At 37.2% G+C, this 22,342-nt stretch overlaps 2 protein-coding genes across 2 annotated transcripts in view; both read left to right on the top strand.

The window, feature by feature from the left end:
* The first annotated feature begins 756 nt into the window (after positions 1-756).
* On the top strand, positions 757-4,588 carry LOC127797896 (uncharacterized). The gene is made up of 7 exons (XM_052331091.1): positions 757-1,166; positions 1,655-1,741; positions 1,848-2,111; positions 2,472-2,636; positions 2,739-2,792; positions 2,892-3,038; positions 3,817-4,588. The coding sequence occupies exons 1-7, from the start codon at positions 990-992 to the stop codon at positions 4,192-4,194; spliced, it is 1,272 nt and encodes a 423-aa protein (XP_052187051.1). The 5' UTR covers positions 757-989; the 3' UTR covers positions 4,195-4,588.
* A 1,770-nt stretch (positions 4,589-6,358) lies between these two features.
* The window catches only part of LOC127797030 (calpain-type cysteine protease DEK1), a 30,094-nt gene continuing 14,110 nt past the window's right edge, over positions 6,359-22,342 (top strand). Inside the window, exons 1-11 of the mRNA XM_052329488.1 lie at positions 6,359-6,689; positions 6,912-7,062; positions 10,333-10,583; positions 12,560-12,742; positions 12,946-13,081; positions 13,428-13,558; positions 13,673-13,787; positions 13,885-14,863; positions 14,991-15,101; positions 17,501-17,559; positions 18,841-19,003. Of these exons, the coding sequence (XP_052185448.1) occupies positions 6,938-7,062; positions 10,333-10,583; positions 12,560-12,742; positions 12,946-13,081; positions 13,428-13,558; positions 13,673-13,787; positions 13,885-14,863; positions 14,991-15,101; positions 17,501-17,559; positions 18,841-19,003 (2,253 nt within the window). The 5' untranslated portion in view covers positions 6,359-6,689; positions 6,912-6,937. The remainder of the gene's footprint in view (positions 6,690-6,911; positions 7,063-10,332; positions 10,584-12,559; positions 12,743-12,945; positions 13,082-13,427; positions 13,559-13,672; positions 13,788-13,884; positions 14,864-14,990; positions 15,102-17,500; positions 17,560-18,840; positions 19,004-22,342) is intronic.

The raw sequence follows: 22,342 nt of genomic DNA, 5'->3' as shown, positions 1-22,342 counted from the left end.
ATTTATTTATTAATTAGACATTCCACGTACCTACAGCACATTACATGGGTGACAAAGAAAGCATTTTCAGATGCTCCCTCTTTCTTCTTCGCCTTTTGTATTGTATTTTAAAACGAAGAGAAGATTTGCACCATTCATTCCCACAACACAATTTGGAAATTATACCTTTCTCCAATTTAATTTTTATTATTATTATTATTATTATTTAAAGTAGTAAATAGGATGGGGGGGGGGGGGGGGGGGGGCATATAAAAGCTTGGAATAAAACAACCAAAGCCTAAGCCTAAGCAAAAGTCAAGCTTTTCGGAAAAATATTTTAATTTGCTACCTAAATGCCTTTTGATGCTTCAATGCAATCATTTTTATTTTTTCAAACACTTATTAACATCTCTTTTATTTTAACAACTCTTCTATATATATCTATATGAAGCAGAAGCAGCAGTGACATATCAATCAATCACTTGCTGCTTATATATATATATATATTGCCCATAAATTTATGCAAATTACTGTCTTGTTTGTATTGAATTTAAATTTATTCACGGAATCAGGAGGAGAATGGTGGGTGGGCGGGCGGAAATGGCAAGAAAAGGAGATTTTGGAAAGTGGGGGGGGGCAGAAAGGTAAGAAGGGGAAGTAATGCGGGGGCGGTGGGGCAATTTGCCCACGTTCCCAGCTTTTCGTGTCGGAATCACTTTATTGTCGATTTTCCCTTTTCACCCCTCGTGCCTGATAATAAACAAACCCACAACGCTATCAAACAAACAAACAACAAAACAGAAGAGAAGCGAAGCAGAAGCTCGCACAGAGGGGGGAGAGAGAGAGTGAGAGAGGGTTTCTTGGACTTTTGCTGGGTGCGAAGGGCGCGTAGGATAAGCTTGGGGGGGAGAAGAGGGAGTTGTGTTGAGCTTGTGGGTGGGCATGGAGGAGCTCCAGTGAGCTGGTTCTGGGTGTAGATTTGGAGGTGAGTTTGGGTTTCCACCAAAGCAATGGCAGCTGCCGATTTTAGCAGGGAGCGCTACAGAAGAACGGGGCTGGCTCTGGTTCTGTGCTTCTGGGGCCTGATTTCCTTATCCTGCGCCGCTAGGTTACCGGCCTCCAGGCAGAAGCTCGAGGTCAGGAAGCACTTGAACCGCTTGAACAAACCCCCTGTTAAAACCATCAAGGTTCTCTATCTCTCTCGATTTTTTTTTTTTTTTTTTCCCGTTGTAATAGAAACGGCCAACTCTGTTTGGCAGCTGAGAAAATGTAGGGGGGAGATTTCAAAAAAAAATAAAGTTGAAACAATGCTTCACTGTCTAATATTGTTTCTATGTTTTTTTTTTTCTTTGCTCCCCGCTTTTTCTTTTTTTTTTCTCTTCTGGCTTTCAAGGTTTTCAGTTCTGTCTGAATCAGTCATTTTTTAAGTAAATTTACGTTGCTGATTTCTTCTCTTTCCCACATTTCCTGTGCTACCAAACAGGCAAAAATGAAAATGAGTGTTTTTCAGTGACTTTGTTGTGCCCTTTTAAATCAATGATTTTGGGATGCCATAATGGCCTCTTTTTGAAATACGTACATATATATAAGTTCTTGTTTCAAATTAGAGGCATACTCTGATCATTAGAAGTAATTTTTGGTAATTATAATAATAATTTGTTTTGTGTTCTTTCAGAGCCCGGATGGGGATATCATTGACTGTGTCCACATCTCTCATCAGCCGGCTTTTGATCACCCATTCCTCAAAGACCACAAAATACAGGTTATTCACTGTTGTCCCTCTTATATCCAGCCATGTTTTTTTGAGTTGTCTTCTCATTATCTTTTTGTTGTTCATGATGTTTGATTTTGTGTTTGGGGACTTTCAGATGAGGCCAAGCTATCACCCAGAAGGGCTTTATGATGAGAGCAAGATTTCCACAGATAAGAAGAAAGAAGGAGCGGCAATGCCAATTACTCAGCTGTGGCACATGAATGGTAGATGCCCTGAAGACACCATACCCATCAGAAGAACTAAGAAGGATGATGTGCTCAGAGCAAGCTCTGTGAAAAGATATGGAAAGAAGAAGCACAGAAGCACCCCTCAGCCCAGGTCTGCAGATCCTGACCTTATCAACCAAAGTGGTCATCAGGTACATGGAGATAATGGATTCTAATCATCAATTCTACAAAACAAAAAATAAAAGGGCATTTCTAGCGCATGATTCTCCTCGCCTTGTGAGTGTGGGGAAGATCTTATTTGTACACAGCCTTTCCCTTGCTATTTTGGCAAGGAGCCTGTTTCCATAACCTGAATGAACCCAGACCTCTAGTTACAGAGGGACCTTGTCCTTGCTACCAAAACCTGTCCCCTCCAATTCTACAAAACAGAAATAAAAAAAAAAATTAAATTAAAAAACGATTTTTTGGGGGTCTAGCAAATTGCTTGATTTGGTGATTATTTATGAAGTAACAGAATTTGGTTTCTTTGGTTAATTTTGGTGGGGAATCAGCATGCAATAGCTTATGTTGAAGGAGATAGATACTATGGAGCAAAGGCAACCTTAAATGTTTGGGAACCTAAAATACAGCAGCCCAATGAGTTCAGCTTGTCTCAGCTTTGGATATTGGGTGGTTCATTTGGTGAAGATCTCAATAGCATTGAAGCTGGCTGGCAGGTATTTTTCTAGACTCACATTTGAGATTGATTCACCTTAGATAGTAGCACGAATATTTTTGTTTCATTAGCGAGTCTAATTATAGAGTATACTTGAATTCAGGTCAGCCCGGATCTTTATGGTGACAATAACACAAGATTGTTCACTTACTGGACCGTAAGCTGTTCCCTAATTTCCAGTTCTTTTCGGCTTTCATATTGACTAGCTACAACCATTTTGTTATGATTTTAACGGATTTTGTTTTCAAAATTTTAGAGTGATGCATATCAAGCCACTGGTTGTTACAATCTACTCTGCTCCGGCTTCATTCAAGTCAACAGCCAAATAGCAATGGGCGCAAGCATCTCCCCGGTTTCTGCCTATCGTGATTCTCAATACGATATCAATATCCTCATATGGAAGGTAAAATTGGAATACAACCCAACCCACTCAACCTTGGTTAGACAGTAGTGGGACTGGGCACTGCATGGGATTCTGAAATGGCCTAGAAAATAGAACATTGGAGGATGGGATTGTCATTGATGAAATGGGGAATCATTGTCTCTATATGGCATCGTTGGCGAAGTTGTCAGGCTAAGAAAAATAGCTCATCCCTTAATACTCTTCTTGTGGAAAATAAAAAATAATTTAGCCTCAGATTCTGAATGAGAATCTTTGCATTTTTCTTGGTCTTTGGTCCGAGCATTGACTGTGCTTGACAAATCCTTTGGAAAGAGTATTTAGAAAAGTAATTAAAATGTTAACAGTTGCATTGGCTGGGCCTAAAATATAGGAATAATATGGAAGATCCTGACACTTCCCTGAATTGCTTGGGACTGCGAATCGGAAATTTTATATTGCCCGGGTGGAGATAGAAAATAATTTAGGTTCAGATGGTGAGGGAGATTGATCTGGATGCTAGACTGTGCTTGACAAATCTATAGAAGGGAAGGGACTGTATTTAAAACAGTAATTAAAAAGTTACCACTGCAATTGGCACAGTGCAATGCATTGGTGCAAAGTTGTAGATTCTGACTGCGCACTGCTTCCTTAGTAGGCCTTCCTCTTTGTTAGGGTGGTGGCCATATCAGGACTTTTTTCTTTTATCTTTTATTTCTTTTTCAATTTTGAATTAATTGCTTTGCTCATTACATTTTTTACGGCTTATTTCCACCCTTCTTTTTTTGTTACTGTGGGCTAGGATCCGAAAGAGGGAAATTGGTGGATGCAATTTGGAAGTGACTATGTGTTGGGGTATTGGCCTTCTTTCCTGTTCTCATACCTGGCCGACAGTGCTTCGATGATTGAGTGGGGTGGGGAGGTAGTGAACTCAGAATCTGATGGCCAACACACCTCGACCCAAATGGGCAGTGGTCGTTTCCCGGAAGAAGGATTCAGCAAGTCGAGCTATTTCAGGAACATTCAAGTTGTGGATAGCTCCAACAACCTCAAGGCTCCCAGAGGGATCGGCACCTTCACTGAGCAATCAAACTGCTACGATGTTGAAACTGGCAGCAATGGCGATTGGGGCCACTTCTTTTACTATGGAGGCCCTGGTAGGAACCCTAATTGCCCGTGATGAAAAGCTCCCCTCTGTATCATTCGTAGTAGCCTAAGGCCCTATCTTCTCCCCCTTCTATATCTTTCTTCTTCCGTAGCTTTTAGGTTGGCTAGCAAATGCAGTGTCCTCTGTGTTGGGAAAGTTTTGGCTCTTGTATTTTGCTTGAGCTTCTCCATTGAAGTGATTGGGGAAGTGGCCAAGTTTCCAATAAGCTTGAATAGAAACTGGCCTCAAGTCATCATCTTCCTTGTATTCTATTTGTTTCTTTTTCAGTTGTTGGAGTGGTTGGTATGTGTCAATGGCAGAGTGGACTTCCTGGTGTTGGTTTTAGATTAGAATGGCATGGAGTCTGTAACTATAGGTTTGTACCATTTCATGCATCAATCAAGCATTATTATCAGTATTATTATTATTAGTGTTGGGAAGAGAAGGCTCCGAAGGGTAATTGATGACTTACTTCCCTTTTTCTTGAAAAAGCAGCTTTGTCGTGGCCTTATTTTCAATGCATGGATCTAATTAGCAACACATTGATTGATTTGATCCCTCTTGACCCTTTGGAAAAGCACTTTTGGGGAAACAGCTGCTTCTGATGGAAATGTTTGAAATGCGGGGCCGCCAGGAATAGCTCTTTTTTAGGCATCTTTTCATAAAAAGAATTTTCTGAATATTCATTCATTCAGCATGTTGAGGGTAGGGTCGGGTCGGGTCGGCTCCGGACATCTTTTCATAAAAGATCCTTTCTTGCCTCTTTTTTTTTTTCTTTTTCCTTTGTGGGATTAAAATATATTGTATCTATAATAATAATAATAATAATAATAATAACGTATTTTGGTTTTGGATGTAATTGACCATTTCCACATCTTACTAATTTAACTAGTATCTTATCCTTTGGTCCCCTCCATTTAATTCCTTCAATGATACAAGGTTAGATCACTGATCATCTAAGCATTCATTACCAAAGTTTAGAATTATACTCAAGAGAGTAAAGTTTTTGAACTTTATTATCACTACATTTTTTTATGTATTTTTTGGGTAGTGATGAGAACCTTTTAACTGGTAAACTATATTTACAAACAGTAGATCACAACATAAACCTTTTTATGAATTTTTTCAAAAAGAAAAAAAAAACAAAAATGATTCCCAAATACATATGAGACAATCAACTATAAGCTCCTGATCTCTGACCAAAACCCTTTACCCCTTATATAAAACTATGAAAGATCCTCGTACTCTTGAGTTGGGCTATAGGCCCAATATAAATTGGACCAGCAACCCTCAAACGGGCCTAGCTCAAGGGATCACAATGAGTTCCGCATTCATTTTAAAACTATTCATTTCGCTAACACGGACGGAACAACCTGTTTGCTTGTGATTCACTACCATTTCTCTTTTAATACTTTTACTGGTTTTGAAACCAAATATTCTATTTTTTTTTTATTTGAGATGAGTAAGTATTTATTTTTTTATATGTTTGATTGTTGTGACATGAGTCGCTATTATATGTCTAATTATCATGGCGTCGTTATAATTCTCTACATCTCAAATCAATTAATTATAATAGAGATCGTCGATACTTATCTAAATAAACAAAATTTAGTTTAATAATCACTCGCTATTATTGATTTAGGAAGGGATAAAGAAATTATGTTTTAAATAAACAAGGAAAAAATAGGTCATCCAAAAAATAAGAAATAATTATAAAATTAGCTCATAATTATAGAAATATCGAATTATATAGTTGCAACCTAATTTTTATAAAAAGATTTAGAAAATGTATTGAAAACAAGTGACTCAAAGTGAACAAAAATTAAAAAAGTATTAGTTAATGCTTTGGTTAAAGTAGAGATTATATATATTGTGATATGTTTTTATGCAACGGTCTCGTGCTAAATTGAGTCTTTAACCTTTGCATAAAACAAAAATTAAATTAATAATTTATTAAATTAATATCGATATATTCCTCCATATATATTATCCTTGGTGTATAAAAGAGTTATTTATAATAATTTGAATAGCCTTTACGAATAACAGTCACACGTAATAATAACCTCATGGACGGGCAAAGTCGGATTTTAAAAAGATGGGTGATGGAGAGCACGCGCGGGCAGGGAGAGTGGGTATAAATAAGCGACTGGGCATTGCAGACAGCATGCTCTCGTGCTAGTAACACAGCTGTTATTTTATTGTTCACTGTCTTTACTCATGGTTCCTCTCTCTCTCTCCAAAAGCAAAAACCACTCACCTTTGGCCCTTTCCTAAATTCTTTTGCACAGTGTTGTTGGTAGGGTTCTCCTAATCTTTCAGCGTATCTCTGCGAAGAGTTGGAGGACACTGAAGGAAGAAAGAAAGATTGGGGCCAGAATTTTCTCTCCGTGTCTCTCTCTAAAACCCTAGCTTTACTCGTCTGCTGTAACCTAGGTTGCGGGGCTGGAAATCCGCTCAAGTATGGCTCAATTTTCGGTCTGCGACTTGTCCGAGCCGTCTCCCGAGTTCAGAGCACGTCACTGAATTAGGTAAAAAACGATAAGAACAAAACCATCTTTATGATTTTTTTCTCTCCGTCGTTTGTTGTTCTTCGCTGCGAAAATCTCAAAATGTGTGAATTCGGTTGGGTCTGTCATTTATCTTGGATTGGGTTTTTTTTGGGTTTTGTCTTTTCTTCTTCTTCTTTTTTTTTTTTTTTGAGGAAAGATGAAACAGCGGTGTTGCTCATTTTGTGCACGTGTTTGGTGTAGTTGGGAGAGAAAGAGGGGAAGAAATAATGGGAGGAGACGAGCGTGAATTAGTGCTGGCATGCGTGATACCGGGGGCCCTTTTCTCTCTTTTGTGTTCGGCTTCTTTTTCTATACTCTGGGCGGTAAATTGGCGGCCATGGCGGATTTATAGGTGACTATGATCACATCTCTCATTTGCTACTTTTCCTCATTTTATGAATTATTCCAGTTGCCCTTTCATTTTATCTGGCTTACTCTTGATGCATTTTTGAAGATGTCTGTCTGTGTTGGGATTCTCATTTTTTATTGGCACTCTGGTTTTCTTGTTTTGTCTCAAATATTTACAATTGATGTACCGTAAAAAGGAAGAAAATGTGGAATATAGTCTCAGATATTTATGATTTCTGTATAGTCAAAAGGAAGGAAATGTGGAATAAAGTTGGAAGAAATATGTACGGAATTTAGTTAAATGGGTTTGCAATTGAATACATATGTAAAGCATAAGATTTGACTTGAACTAGGGAAAATCTTAAAACTTGTTGTAGAAATGTTTCATGCACTTCAGCGTAAGAAACAATGCATATATGTTGATTTTCCATAAATAAGATAATTGAAATCTTAAACTCAGGGAGATCTGGAGCTATTTTATAAAGGTTTCAAGACCGTTGTATGCCCTCAAGCAGAAAAAGAAATGCATATTTAGGGATTTTCCACAAATGAAGTAATTGGAATTTCAAAATAACATTTCTATCACCTTTAATCTTGCTGTGGATCTGTTATTTCATAGTTTGTGTCCATGATAAATTATATCATAATGATTATTGTGCTATGCTGCAATTGCATGCTAAGTCAGTGTGGGTATTAGAATGGTAATATTTATCCTATTTGTCGTAATTCATTGTGTGGTTAATAGTCTTTAGGGTATCCTCACAAGTCATTTGTTAATTTCAACAGCATTTTTAGTTCCCTCCCTCTTGAGAGAAAAGATTAGTTTTGATATCTTGGATCAATTATTAAAAAAAAAGGGTAGATTAGTGGCGATTTACTCCCACATTTTAGGTTGGTTGGTTAAAATGGAAAAGCATGTTCGAGGGTTTATGTGATAGGAAAATTCTATTAAAGAAAAAATTTATTAGACAGTTGTAAAACTAGTTTTGTTGTATGGCATAGGATGTTGGGCATTAGAACACCATCTATATGTGCAAAATATGTGTAAAAAAGATGAGGATATTGTAGCAGATGTGTGGCCATACAAAATAGGATAGAACTAGAAATGAGGTTATACATCACAAGGTAGGAGGGCGTCCTATTAATCATATGTTCTGTGCGGCATATTAAGATGGGTTAGTCATGTGAAAACCAGGTTAATAGATACTCTTATGAGGAGAGTGGATGAGATAAAAGAAGTTTAGCAAAAGGGGTAGAGAAAGATCAAAACAAGTTTGGCGGGAAACCCTTAGGCTGGAGGGAGGGAGATTCTAGTTATTAGCAATTTAGCATAAGAGAGTTGAAGCCAATGCTCTTGAGTTTAAGATTGCTTCCAGGTATTACTCCACATTTTTTGGGAAATATATTTCCCTCTTCACGTGAAAATTGTTGACTGTCTAGGATCTCAAAAATCTTTTTTCTTTTCTATAATTTGACAAAATTGTCAAGGTAAGATCTGTCCTAAACAATCTAAATTCTTTACTGACCATTCAAACAGTCTTCGCATCCCTTTCTTATGCCTGCGTCTGTTAAGTGGATTGTCATGTACCTAGGGTTCAACCTAGTTTAATAGATAATTGGAAGGAATTTGGGGAGATAGATCAGATGAAATGAGAAGGAATTTGGGAAGAACAGAAACAGTGAGGGAGATTAGGGAGAACTGAGAGAAAGAGAGGGAAATTGAGAGAGATTGAAATCAGATTTCATTCAGTAATATTCTTCTGTGTCTTGAATTAGATTGGATCAGCCTTATATAATGATCCGGGTAGCTAAGGTCTGGCGCCAATAGGGCTGCCAAATATTCAAATCAAGTACAACTGAAGGCAGCTGTCTTTTAGGAACAAACTGCTACAACTACAGTACAACTAAAAAGAAATTTATCTATTATCTAATTACTACTATGTCCTTGGGTCATGGCATGGATGTTGTAGAACGCCCTTCTATTGCTTTTCTAGCAATTGCTTCTGTTTTGGATATGTTGGAACTCTCTTCTAGCTGTCCTAACAGTGGGATATTGCCAATTTCTCGTGCACAAAAACCTACAAAAATATCTCAAAGAGATACCAAACCACTGTTTAGTCTTATGCTCTAGTGTTTACAGCATTTAAAGTGATAAAATTTCATCCTGATGAGAACAATCAAAACTTATGTTGAAAAGGATGAGTTTAGAGATTGTTTTGGTTATGAAATAAGCCAACAAAGACCTAACAAGGACTAAATGAAGTGATATTTCTGATGTTACATGTTGATTGAAGCATACCTAAGATTCAAAAATATATATTTTTATTTTTTATGCAAATGCAAGAGTGACATCTTTTCTAGTACAGTATACAGATTAGGGTGCTAATTTGGATGCGTGGGAAGACTAGGAGGGATGTGGTTAGGAACAAATGAATTTGTAGATGATAGAGGCAGCATTTATTGAAGATTCATTGTGGTTGAATTGAATAGTATGATTTGGGCATTTATGATGCATACCTACAAGTGCTCAGCTAGGGGAGGCTGATTCTATCTGCATTTACAGGCAACAAGGGAGGCAAAAATTATATTATATTGCAGATTAAGTTGTGATATGCAAAGCTTAATAGGCAAATAAGTTCCACATGGCCTTCTCCAAGTTGTGGGGAAAAGGACTAGTGGAGTTGAATTGGCTAGGTTGTAGATATGTTTTCTTAGAACTGCTGGTTTATTGATTTATTTATGCCTCAGCTGATTGATTATCTGTGAGGGCCATAACTTGCTTCTTATAGCATTTGTTCTTGATCTTCTTCTTTTTTTTCCCCTCTAAATTTTAAATTGATATACGAATATGAGTGTTGTAATATGGTTTTTGAGCACAGTATCTGGTGACCATGTTATTTCTGATGCTTCTGGTTGGTGCAATTTCTTTTAATTTGTTATTTTTGTTAAGTTCTTTATCTTATTCTCCTGCTCCTCCTCTTCTTCCATCTCTTTTTCCCCCGTACTTGTTAATTTGAGTAATCCTGAAAGACCTTAATGGTCAAGAAAGATGGCTGTCATTTTGTATATGTTCTTGATTAATACAGTATTTTATCCTGATATCTGCTAATCTTGGAAATCTTGTTTGCCAAAAAGCCATAAATGAGTTTGGTTATGACATCTTAATAACAGGCTTGTGACATGCAAGTGAAGCCATTATTATTCTGCAGTTAGTTTCAACCATGGTAATCTCATAGATCGTCCTGTTTTATGCTTGTTTCATTTGCTTATTCAGTTGGATCTTTGCTCGGAAATGGTCGGATTTCTTACAAGGACCTCAGCTGGGAATATTATGTGGTTTCCTGTCTCTGTCTGCGTGGATGGTTGTCATTTCTCCAGTTGTGGTGCTCATTGTTTGGGGATGCTGGTTAATTATAATATTGGGTCGAGATATAATTGGTTTGGCTGTGATAATGGCTGGAACTGCTCTTCTTTTGGCATTCTATTCAATCATGCTTTGGTGGAGGACACAATGGCAAAGCTCAAGTATGTGCTACCTGAAGTTATTTATGATTCTTTTTGAATAAAACTTAATTTTCCTTTGATATAATTAATTTGCTTCTTTCTGGAGGGAGCTAAATGTTTTGCTTAATAAATGAAACTTCTTAACAAAAACCTTCAAAAGGGGGCAAACCCTTTACAAAAAGAACTCAACTATCTATATATATGTTTTAAGTTTCTATCAATTACATAGAATAGATCATTTGGCACTATGCATCAAGTTCTCAACTCTTTGAGAGCTCTCAAATTTTGTTTGTGTGAGATACACTAAACCAAAATGTCACAGTTTTCCAAATGTGGCTTAAGCACCTTTTAAGGTCTCTCTTGTTAGTTGACCCTAATTAAATATTTTAAAATGATGAAAATATGATACCCTTTCTCTTCCTCTTTCCTTTCTCTTTCTCCCGTCTCTTTCTCTAGAGCTAAAACCATGGATGATGGAGTTAGCTGGCGGCCCTTCTCCCCCTCCCTCTCTCTTTCACTTCTGGCAACCCGATTGCAACATGGGAGATGAACCTAGCGATGAACACCATCACCGGGTATAGAGTTGCAGAGATCCAATTTTGGGTCTCTGCAAGTAAAGAAGATGAAGGAGGTGAAGAAAAATGAAGAAGATTAAGAAAGATAAAGAAGATAAATTGGGTCTTTGCAACTAAAGAAGATGAAGAAAAATGAAGAAGATTAAGAAAGATAAAGAAGATAAATTGGGTCTTTGCAACTAAAGAAGATGATGAAGATGAAGAAAAATGAAGAAGATAAAAAACGATAATCAGCTGATAACCTTTTGTTTTTATTTTTTTAATTTTTTAAAAATATGTGTATGTATATTTAGTTTATCTATATGTAATATATTTTTAGTATATATATTTAATTAAAATATATTTTGTCATTCAAAAAATATTTTTAGGACTAAAAAATATATATTGTGTAAGGATGATAGAGGAAAGGAAGAGGAGAGAGAAAGCAGGGGTAAAAGAGTCATTTAACCCAGTTTTTAACGACAGTGGAGGTCACTATTATTTCTAAAACATAAGGGATGAATTAAGGCAAACCTCAGGGGTGGTTATTGCAATTTTCTCTCATTTCTTTTGTTAGTGTCATTTGCATATGTTGTGATATCTAGGGGTTCTGCTCTTTTTTTGATTTTTTTGTTTTTAATTTCGGTCTCAAGATTCATCTTTTTAGAAGTGAAACTATTATTGTTGGAAGGGTGCCATTATTTATAGGTTAGCTGATATCACGGGGTGTGGTGTGGGTAAGTTTACCACTTACTAGCTACTTACCTTATGTCCCTTTGGGCAATATGTATGAGGCTAAAGGTGCGTGGGATAGGGGTTTCCAGAAATTGAAGCAAGCCTAGCCCCTGGAGGTGTGAATATCTGTCAAAAGTCGAGAGGCAGTAGTAGGGTAGCTCCTATTAAAAGCTTTGTACAGTATTTTCACTTTATAGGATTTTCACTATTCTGCCGTCAGAAAGAAGATTTGGGCATGTAATCCCCAATTGCTAAAAGTGGTTGTCACTTAATCAGATGTTTATTGATATTAGAAATATGAAATTTGTCAGAATTATTTGTATTTGAAAAGCAAAAACATTGACTCAAGACTGATTATCTCCATACTCTTGCCTGCAAGAAGCGCCTAATGACATAATGAGAGCATTTTAAGAAGATAGAAGGACTGATAATGAGAAGCTGATAATTAGGGAGAGATATTTTGACTGACGTGATGAATTTTGACAACTGTATGATTTTGCAAGCAGAACTGTGAGGAGAAGTGTTGCACAATGGAACTTGCATTAGAGCACATTGTTTACGGGGAGAGTTACATTTAAAGTTTTGCTGTTACAAGTCTTGTTTCAATTGTTCTCTCGTCATATTCAAAATTGAGACATCATAAAAGTTAATTTTTATTTTGTTTTTCACTTGACCTAATACCTATTCTTGGAATGACTTATCCAACAGGGGCTGTTGCTGTACTACTACTTCTGGCTGTTGCCCTCCTCTGTGCATATGAACTCTGTGCTGTGTATGTTACAGCAGGTTCAAGTGCATCCGATAGATATTCTCCTTCTGGCTTTTTCTTCGGTGTATCAGCAATTGCTCTAGCAATAAACATGCTTTTTATTTGCAGGATGGTCTTTAATGGTAAGTATTGCAAGATCTCGATTCTGACACTTTTCTTCTTAAATCCCCATCCTGACTCTCCTACACCATGATCCCTGCCTCAGCAAGGGCAGATACTGTCTTGCAATAGTTCTACAATCAATCAGCTTTCTTCGTGATGACAGTAACTCATGCCCAGCATGTATATCCGATTTTGTGTTTTCCTTTTGTTTCCTTTTAAACAGGGAATGGTTTAGATGTAGATGAATATGTGCGAAAGGCATACAAGTTTGCATATTCTGATTGTATTGAAGTTGGTCCGTTAGCTTGCTTGCCTGAACCACCTGATCCAAATGAATTATACCCTCGGCAATCTCGCAGGCAAGGCTTATCAATTCATGTACTTAAAAATTTCAATTTTGTTTCTTATTTCGTAGGAGGTTTCTTGATGCTGTGGGTCTTACTTCTCTGTTCATCCTTCCCTCTCTTTTAACCTTTTATAATTATTTTGTTGATTGATAGTGTATTTATTATAATGATGGTTGAAAAATTAAAATCTATATAGATGACTCCATATAGTGGGATTAAGGCTTGCTGTGTCATTGTTGATGGTCTGTCCTCCTAAAATTAATTTATAATTTCATATGTAGCTTACATTCTTGTCTTGAAATCAGTGAGTTTGTTTTGTTGTCTTTGTATTAATCTGAGTTTTTTTTTTTTTTGGTAGGGCTTCACATCTAGGGCTTCTCTATCTTGGCTCACTTGCTGTACTTCTTGTTTATTCTATCTTATATGGTCTGACTGCAAAGGAGGCACATTGGCTAGGGGCCATCACGTCAGCTGCTGTTGTTATTCTTGGTAGGCCTGTGCACTGTCCACCTATATGACTAATCATGCTTCTGCATCTGCATTTTTATTGCTAATCTGATGCTTCAAATTCATTCAGTTGATTTTGATAAACTGTTCTTTTAGATTGGAACATGGGGGCTTGCTTATATGGGTTTCAGCTTCTTAAAAGTCGCATTGTGGCGCTTCTTGTTGCGGGCACAGCTCGAGTGTCTCTAATTTGCTTTGGAGTTCATTACTGGTTTGTTCCTTAACATTAAGATATTAATTTCGATGTTATCGCATGGGTCTGTTTGCAGTTGTCTTGTTACAATTGGTGCTATTTTTCTTCATCACAGGTATCTCGGACACTGTGTTAGTTATGCAGTAGTAGCATCTGTGCTTTTAGGTGCCGCTGTTTCTCGTCATTTATCAGTCACAAATCCTTTAGCTGCAAGGAGAGATGCCTTAAAGAGTACTGTGATTCGCCTGAGGGAGGGGTTCCACAAGAAAGAACAGAACAGTTCATCTAGCTCTTCTGAAGGTTGTGACTCAAGTGTGAAACGCAGTAGCAGTGCTGAGGTGGGTCAGCTCGGTAATAGTGTTGTACATTGCACGGGTGATGCTAATGGCTGGCACAATGTTGAGGGGATCAATAGTGATAAGAGCATTGATAGTGGAAGGCCGAGTTTGGTATTACATAGTAGTTCCTGTCACTCAGTTGTTCAAGAGACAGAAACAGGAACTTCCTATGTAGATAAAAACTTTGAGCAAAATACTTCTCTAGTAGCTTGTTCTAGTAGTGGTCTTGAAAGTCTGGCCTGTGAGTCAAGTGCATCAATTTCAGCAAATCAACAAGTGCTAGAAAATTTAGCTCTTGTATTCCAAGACAAGTTGAATGACCCAAGGATTACATCTATGTTGAAAAAGAGAGCCAGACAGGGTGATCAAGAACTAACTACCTTGTTGCAGGATAAAGGGCTAGATCCTAATTTTGCTATGATGTTGAAGGAGAAGGGATTAGATCCAACTATCCTTGCATTGCTGCAGAGAAGTAGTTTGGATGCTGATAGAGATCATCATGACAACACTGATATAACCGTCATTGACTCAAATAGTGTCGATAATGCTTTACCCAATCAAATTTCCCTTTCAGAAGAACTTAGGCTTCGGGGGCTAGAAAAATGGCTTCAATTTTCCAGACTGGTTTTGCACTATATAGCTGGTACACCAGAGAGAGCATGGGTTCTCTTTAGTTTCATTTTCATCATTGAGACTGTTATTGTGGGAATTTTTCGACCAAAGACCGTTGAAGTTATAAATGCTGCACATCAACAGGTAAGAATGGGCTTTTTCCTGGTCTTTACTATGTTTTTCTATTTGTGCTGGGGAGCAATTTATGGTCTCCTAAGCTTTATATGTATATACATATATCTATATAAACTTGGTAAACTGTTTGTTGCAGTTTGAATTTGGTTTGGCCGTGTTGCTTCTGTCTCCTGTTGTATGTTCTATCATGGCTTTCCTTCGGTCACTTCAAGCTGAGGAAATGGTTATGACTTCAAAACCACGTAAGGTATTGTAGTCATGTGATATGATAATAATTCTAATTGATTTTGCCAATATCAGTTTCTGGTTGTGTAGCTGTCTGATTGTTCATTAAAAAGATAATATTCCAAGGGGATATGTGGTTGAAATGATCGTTGTAATATGACTCTTTTGTTGTGATACTCCTTGAAGCTGTTTTGAATTTTAGTATTTTTTATTTAACTGTTGGTATATTTTGCTTGTTTGCACAATTTTGTCCTTGATGTTTGTTCATTGCTTCCTTAAGGATTATGTTGGGTCTTAGTTTTATTGTTTAACAAGTTCTGAATTGTCACTTACGCCATCATGTTTTTTTTAAAGGATAGGTTTTGGAGTTTTGAAATTGTAAACCAAATGTTCTCATAGATGCATACATATACCTTTTCTGCATTTTCCTTTTCCTATTTGGCTTTCAATTATCGTTAAGGTTGCTTCTTTTTTCCCTCTTCTTACATTTCTGCTAGAATGTTCTGTTCTAACTACTCTGTGTTATCTGTGATTGTGAATGATGCATTGTTAATGGACTTCTAGCTTCTTAAAATTGCATTACTTCTCATTTTGTCTCTTGTTGGACTTCTGACTAATACATCTCTCTACAATATATTCTTCAGTTGTTATTTCTGCTCAACCATCTGTACCATAAAATTTCTATCATCTTGATAAAAATATGCATTCTGGTACCCCTAAGCATGAGCTTATTCTGTTCTGTTATAATGGTGTGAATCCTCTTTAGTTTCCTTGTGGATAATCAGATTCATCTTAATCTTTCTATGAAGGTAAGTTACACTTCCATTTGGACAGTTTGATATTCTGTCATGGCTTTGCTGATATATTTCATGTAATCTATTATTGGAAGTAATTACCATATAATCTTGTATGTTTTTTTTTTTTTCTGTTTGCCAAATCTTGTGTCTACAAATATTTCTTTATGTTTTGACTTGATACTGGTGTTTTTGTGTATTCTGGAGCTTTGCTTATGGAATCCTGGATTTCAAGTTGTTATATAATGGGTAGGCTTAATTCGGCAGTACTCGTTGTGTTTCGCAAGGGCTATGGTTTGATAGAAAAAATTGTACTTGCCGAAAATAAGCAAAGAGAATGTAGGTGTTATAGCGAACAAGAGTTAAATAGCTTGTTGAGAGCTTTTTGCTCAGTCTCTTATTCCTCTCTCCCCCCCCCCGCCGTATGTTCTCTCTGTAATTATTTTTCGATGTTCTCTCTCTAATTATTTTTCTTCTCCTCCTATGGTATTTTCACTCTCTCTTTCATTTCTACTATATATATCTTATTTAATGAATTACATACTATGTAATTTTTATACACTTGATAATGCTAATGCTAATGAATATTGAAGCAAGAGGCATATGCTAGGAAATCCATCTCTCATTCCTCCCTTATTGTTTTGGAATAATGTTTAAAACACTGCTGTCCTGATTCCTTCAAGGTTTCTTGTCAAGGAGGCTTGGGTTATGTGCTTGTACTTTGAGGACTTTATCCTTTAACAGTGGTGGATGAAGTTTTGGCTTTCTCACTTTAAGGGCTTTGTGAAGATTATTCTATTGAGGAGAATATTTGGTGTAGATTGGTCAGTCTTAATAAAATGGGTGAAAATTTGCGGATTTGTTGAGTTCACCCTGAATAATTTGAGAAATTTCATATCCATCCCTCTTTTTGAAGGCTGTATTTGGGTTGGTTGCTTGAAAGATGGCATAGACTTCCTCTAAGGTTTAAAGATGTTTCCACCCCCTTAATTGTAGGGCATTAGGGTCTTGGTCCTCTTTCTCTTCAGTTTTTTTTTAATTGTTTATATTTTGTTGGTGTGTGGTCATGGAAGGACTCCTCTCCCTTTGGAGCAGTGTCTCTGTCCTTAACCTTGTAGTTCCTCAAGAAAATGAAAAACCACTGGGAGGAATTTGTCCTAAAATTGTTAGGTCTCAATTAGGTGTTTGTGTTTCTCTTTCCCCACTATGGAAACTACATTAGAAACCTACAATTATATGGCCAAGCTTAGCCTAGGTACCTATGTGAAAGGAGAATTGTCATTTAACAGCTTAACATAATTTCCTTTATATATAAAAAAATAAAAAAGCCTGACATAAGTACCTATGTGAAAATATCTATGATTCAATAAGGCATACTGATATGATAAAAAACTATGAAAAGTCACGTAGAATTTCAATAAATTATGGTGTCCACGTGTCTTGGTTTTTCCTTGTAATGATGCTGACTTTTTTCTTTGGTTTTCTTCCCGAGTTCTTCCTTTTTCTCTTCTTCTGGAATCCTTGGGTTCCATCTATATGTTAAAAAGCTATGCTTCAACAAAAGCATGCATTTGTTAGATCTATAATATTGGTTTGGATGTTTAAACTGATTTTAAATGTTTTTCAGTATGGTTTTGTTGCCTGGATGCTGAGCACTTGTGTTGGTTTGCTGCTTTCCTTCTTGAGGTATGATCCTGTATATGTTTGATCAATTGTTTTCATTCCTGTACATCTCTTCTTGCTTTCTACTTTCTTGTGTTGTTTGGAGCACATATTATTTTGTATGAAAAATGTGATTCATGAGATTATCTCAAGATTTAGGAATTGTTAAAGCATTATGATCTCTTAAAGCTTGATTCAGTTGGTTGCCTTCGCCTTCTGTTTATGGTGTTAAGTTTAAAAAGGGAGCTGTTTTGACAGTGAATGGTCATTAATTATTATTCAATGTCACTAATCAAACTAAAAAAAAGGATAAAAAGAAAAGAAAACAAAAAAGGAGTATTTAATGTCTTAGACAAAAGAAAATTATTCACTTTCACTAATAAAAAAGATAAAATAAAAATTTCAGATGAATTGCAAGCATTTTTTTACATTTTCTTATAATATTTTAGGCCACATTTGGTTCTTGAGGATGTAATGGCGTGTTTATGCAAGATGTTTGAAGCTGGAAGGAATACTGATTTACGTCTTTATGCTTTTGAGTCAACATGTTATTGTATTGGAATGCAGAGATTACCTTCAGTTCCAACGTTAGCAGGGCCACTTGAGTGCTGAGATGAAATAAATATCTCTGTAGCAAGAAGAGAAAGCTTATACTAAATTTTATTGTCTAGGTGAAGAAAAATAGAATGGAATTGAAAGGAAGAAATTTTTAGTAAAAGAGGTAGAGATGTTTATTTCTTCCATTCAATTTCATCCTCTTTTTCTCAAAACAAAAGGTCATGTTTTTTTCACTCTCTCATTTCTTAAGATTTTTTACACAGAAATAAAGGTCAATAATGGACAAAATAATCTGGAAGTTTGGATTGATTTGCTTAAATTTTATCTATATATTCTGTGTTTGGCCTTAGTTTGCTGTTAATTTTTGGTCAATTTATCTGTTGTAGAAATCATATTCATTTGGTGCAGTCACAATCTGTCTTTGCTGCACATTTTGAAGATGCTGTAGTTTAGAATGAACAATGCTGATTGCCAATTGAAGAGTAATAATGTATCTACTGCAGGATTATTGACCTGAGGATACAACAAAATTTTTGTTTGCAAAATGGCTTATTTTCGTTTAGCATTTTTAGTTATCTTAGTATGTGAACATTATCTCTCTTGCCATTTAATTTTTTCTTCTTTGTATGATATCACTGTGTAGATTGTTGTCATAGTGGATTACTTATCCTGTAATGTTTTCTCTTAGCTGACCCCACATAGTGGGATAAAGGCCTGGTATGTTGTAATGCATTTCTTGTTCTGCAGCAAGTCATCGCTACTTCTTGGGTTGTCTTTGACTGTCCCTCTTATGGTGGTATGCTTATCTATTGCTATTCCAATATGGATTCGTAATGGCTACCAGTTTTGGGTTTCAAGAATTGATAGCTCAGGAGATGGAGGAAACCATCGAACTCTGGGAATGAATGAGGTTCGTTAATTATCTCTTTCATATTCTCTTTCTCAAGGATCTTTGCAGAGGTGCTATTATGGTTGTTAGTTTCAATGTATTTCTAATTATGGCTGTTAGTTTCAACGTACTTATTTGAACCTTTGTTGATTTTCTACATGTTTCCTGCAGTTTTCTCTTGATTGAGTTCATTGCTAATGACATAATGGTATTTGATATACAAGTTTTCTTAATGGCTTGATTAGTACTAGGAAGCGGGCCTCTTATATGGGATAGTGGGTGCACATGTCTGTGGAAGAGCATTAAAATATATGGAGTTCTCTAATTATGTTATGAATATGGTGGGTGTTAGATGTATAAAATATACTGATTGTATTTTCTCAAGAGAACATTACAAGAATATATATATGCCTGCATTTACTTAAAGATAAATACTCTAATACCCCCATACTTATCATACTTAACACTCCCTCTCAAGCTGGAGCATATATATTTAGCATGCCCAACTTGGTACAAATATAATTCACACGAGACCCTCTAAGAGACTTGGTAAGTAAATCAGTCAGTTGATCGTTGGAACCCACATATGTTGTAACTATATCCCCAGAGAGCACATTTTCTCTAACAAAATGGCAATCAATTTCAATATGCTTAGTTCTTTCATGAAACACAGGATTAGAAGCAATATGCATGGCAACCTGGTTGTCACAGATCAATTGCATAGACTTAACCTGTGTAATCCCTAACTCCTCAATTAATTGCTTCAACCACACTAGCTCACATGTTGTTACGGCCATTGCCCTGTATTCAGCTTCTGCACTGGATCTGGCGACAACAATTTGCTTTTTACTTTTCCAAGAGACTAGGTTTTCACCCACAAATACACAGTATCCAGATGTGGATCTCCTGTCACTAGGTGATCCTGCCCAATCAGCATCCGTATATCCCACAATCTGACTGTGCCCATGATTTTGATACAATACACCCTGACCAGGAGTAGCCTTAATATACTGAAGAATACGGATCACTGCATCCCAGTGACTATCACAAGGTGAATCCAAGAACTGACTTACCACACTCACAGCAAATGAAATATCAGGACGAGTGACTGTGAGGTAATTAAGTTTCCCAACTAGTCGACAGTAGCGCCCAAGATCAGAAAGGGGCTCCCCCTGTCTCGATAACAGCTTTATATTTGGATCCATAGGGGTATTTATAGGCTTACATCCAAGCAATCCTGTCTCCTCTAGCATATCCAAGGCATACTTCCTTTGAGAAATATAGATGCCTTGCTTTGATCGAGCTACCTCAATACCCAAAAAATATCTCAAAGGACCCAGATCCTTAGTCTAAAACTGTTGGTGAAGATGTGCCTTCAATTCAGTGATACCAACATCATCATCCCCTGTAAGTACTATATCATCAACATACACCACTAGAAGAATGTAGCGGCCAGACTGGGAACGATAAAAAACAGAATGATCAGCTTCACTCCGAGTTAACCCAAACTCAAGAACAACTGAACTAAATCGACTAAACCAAGCTTGAGGAGACTGTTTTAAACCATATAAAGATTTTCGAAAGCGACACACCAACCTAAGCTCCCCCTGAGCAACAAAGCCAGGAGGTTGTTCCATATACACCTCCTCCTGTAAATCGCCATGGAGAAAGGCATTTTTGATGTCTAGTTGATGAAGGGGCCAGTGAAACATGGCAGCAAGGGACAAGAAAAGGCGAACAGAGGAGATCTTAGCAACAGGAGAAAATGTATCGCCATAATCAAAACCAAAAACTTGAGTGTATCCTTTGGCAACAAGACGAGCCTTAAGACAATCAATCCGGCCATCAGGGCCAACTTTAACAGTGTAAACCCAGCGACAACCAACAGTAAACTTACCCTTGGGAAGAGGTACCAAGTCCCAAGTCCCAGTGGAATGTAAAGCAGACATTTCTTCGACCATAGTAGCCCGCCACCCTGGATGGGAAAGAGCTTCGGGAACAGATTTAGGAGGTGAAACAGAAGATAAAGAAGAAATAAAAGCAGAATATCCAGGGGACAAATTATCATAGCTAACAAAATGGGAAATAGGATGGTGAGTACCTTTACGAAGAGCAATAGGCAAGTCAAGATCAAGAGTCGAAGGCGACGGACCGAAGGAGGAAGAACGAATTGGTACAGGGGATGAGTCGGGAGACGGCTCCCGCGGACTAACGACAACTGTCGGTGCTAGTTGGGCCACGAGTTGTGGACGCCGTTGATAGACCTGAAGATCAGAGCGATCAAGGCGAGAGGTAAAGGATGGTGGAGAGGGTGAAGACATTGGAGCTGGAGATGATGTTAGGTCAAGAAAAGGGATAGGCAAAGGTAACCCAACAGACACAGAATCGGAAATCGCAGACGAATAAGGGAAATAAGGAGATGACTCAAAGAAGGTAACATCCGCTGAAATACAATATCGAGTTAATTGAGGAGAGTAGCAACGATACCCCTTTTGAAGGCGAGAATAACCCAGAAAAACACATTTAACGAAACGAGCGGATAACTTATCACGACCTGGAGCAAGATGGTGAACAAAGCACGTACTCCCAAAGATACGAGGAGGAAGAGAATATAAGTCAACTCGAGGAAAAGGAATGGAATGAGGAATCTGGTCATTAAGAACAGAAGATGGCATGCGGTTAATTAAGTAACATGCAGTTAAAACAGCATCGCTCCAGTATTGAAGTGGAACATGCATATGAAGGAGAAGAGTGCGGGTTGTCTCAATTAAATGACGATTCTTGTGTTTAGCTACCCCATTTTGTTGTGGGGTTCTAGGACACGAAGTCTGGTGAAGAATCCCATTGGATGCCATATAAGATTTAAATGGGAGAGACAAATATTCAAGAGCATTATCACTACGAAGAACACAGATAGGCAAATTAAACTGTGTTCTAATTTCAACACAAAATGTAGTGAAGACTGAAAATAGCTCTGAACGCATTTTCATTAAATATAACCATGTAGTCCGAGAGAAATCATCAATAAATGTTACAAAATAACGAAAACTGTCTTGTGAACTAACACGACTGGGACTCCATACATCTGAATGGACTACTGAAAAAGGAGAATTAGCACGTTTATTGACTCTACTTGGGAAAGAACTACGACTATGTTTCCCAAGTTGACAAGACTCACACTCTAAGGAACAAAATACTAGAGAGACTGGGAACCATCTTCTTAATATTGGGAAGAGATGGGTGCCCCAATCGACAATGGACTTGTAGTGAGGAAGTTGTCGTTGTGCACGCCACTGAAGAAGCAGGGAGAGACAGATAGTAGAGACCATGAGACTCAAGCCCCGTGCTAATCGTCCGTCC

Source organism: Diospyros lotus, chromosome 3 (assembly GCF_014633365.1).
Source record: "Diospyros lotus cultivar Yz01 chromosome 3, ASM1463336v1, whole genome shotgun sequence".
Lineage (NCBI taxonomy): Eukaryota > Viridiplantae > Streptophyta > Magnoliopsida > Ericales > Ebenaceae > Diospyros > Diospyros lotus.
The sequence above is the reverse complement of the archived record's forward strand: the minus strand, read 5'-3'. Positions and strand labels throughout refer to the sequence as shown.

What these genes read in the sequence shown, in the direction of transcription:
- LOC127797896 (XM_052331091.1), top strand. Translation starts at nt 990, where the DNA reads ATGGCAGCTGCCGATTTTAGCAGGGAGCGCTACAGAAGAACGGGGCTG. An exon ending in GCATTGAAGCTGGCTGGCAG is followed by an intron (nt 2,637 to 2,738) that starts GTATTTTTCTAG and finishes ACTTGAATTCAG; the next exon opens with GTCAGCCCGGATCTTTATGG. An exon ending in TCAATATCCTCATATGGAAG is followed by an intron (nt 3,039 to 3,816) that starts GTAAAATTGGAA and finishes ACTGTGGGCTAG; the next exon opens with GATCCGAAAGAGGGAAATTG.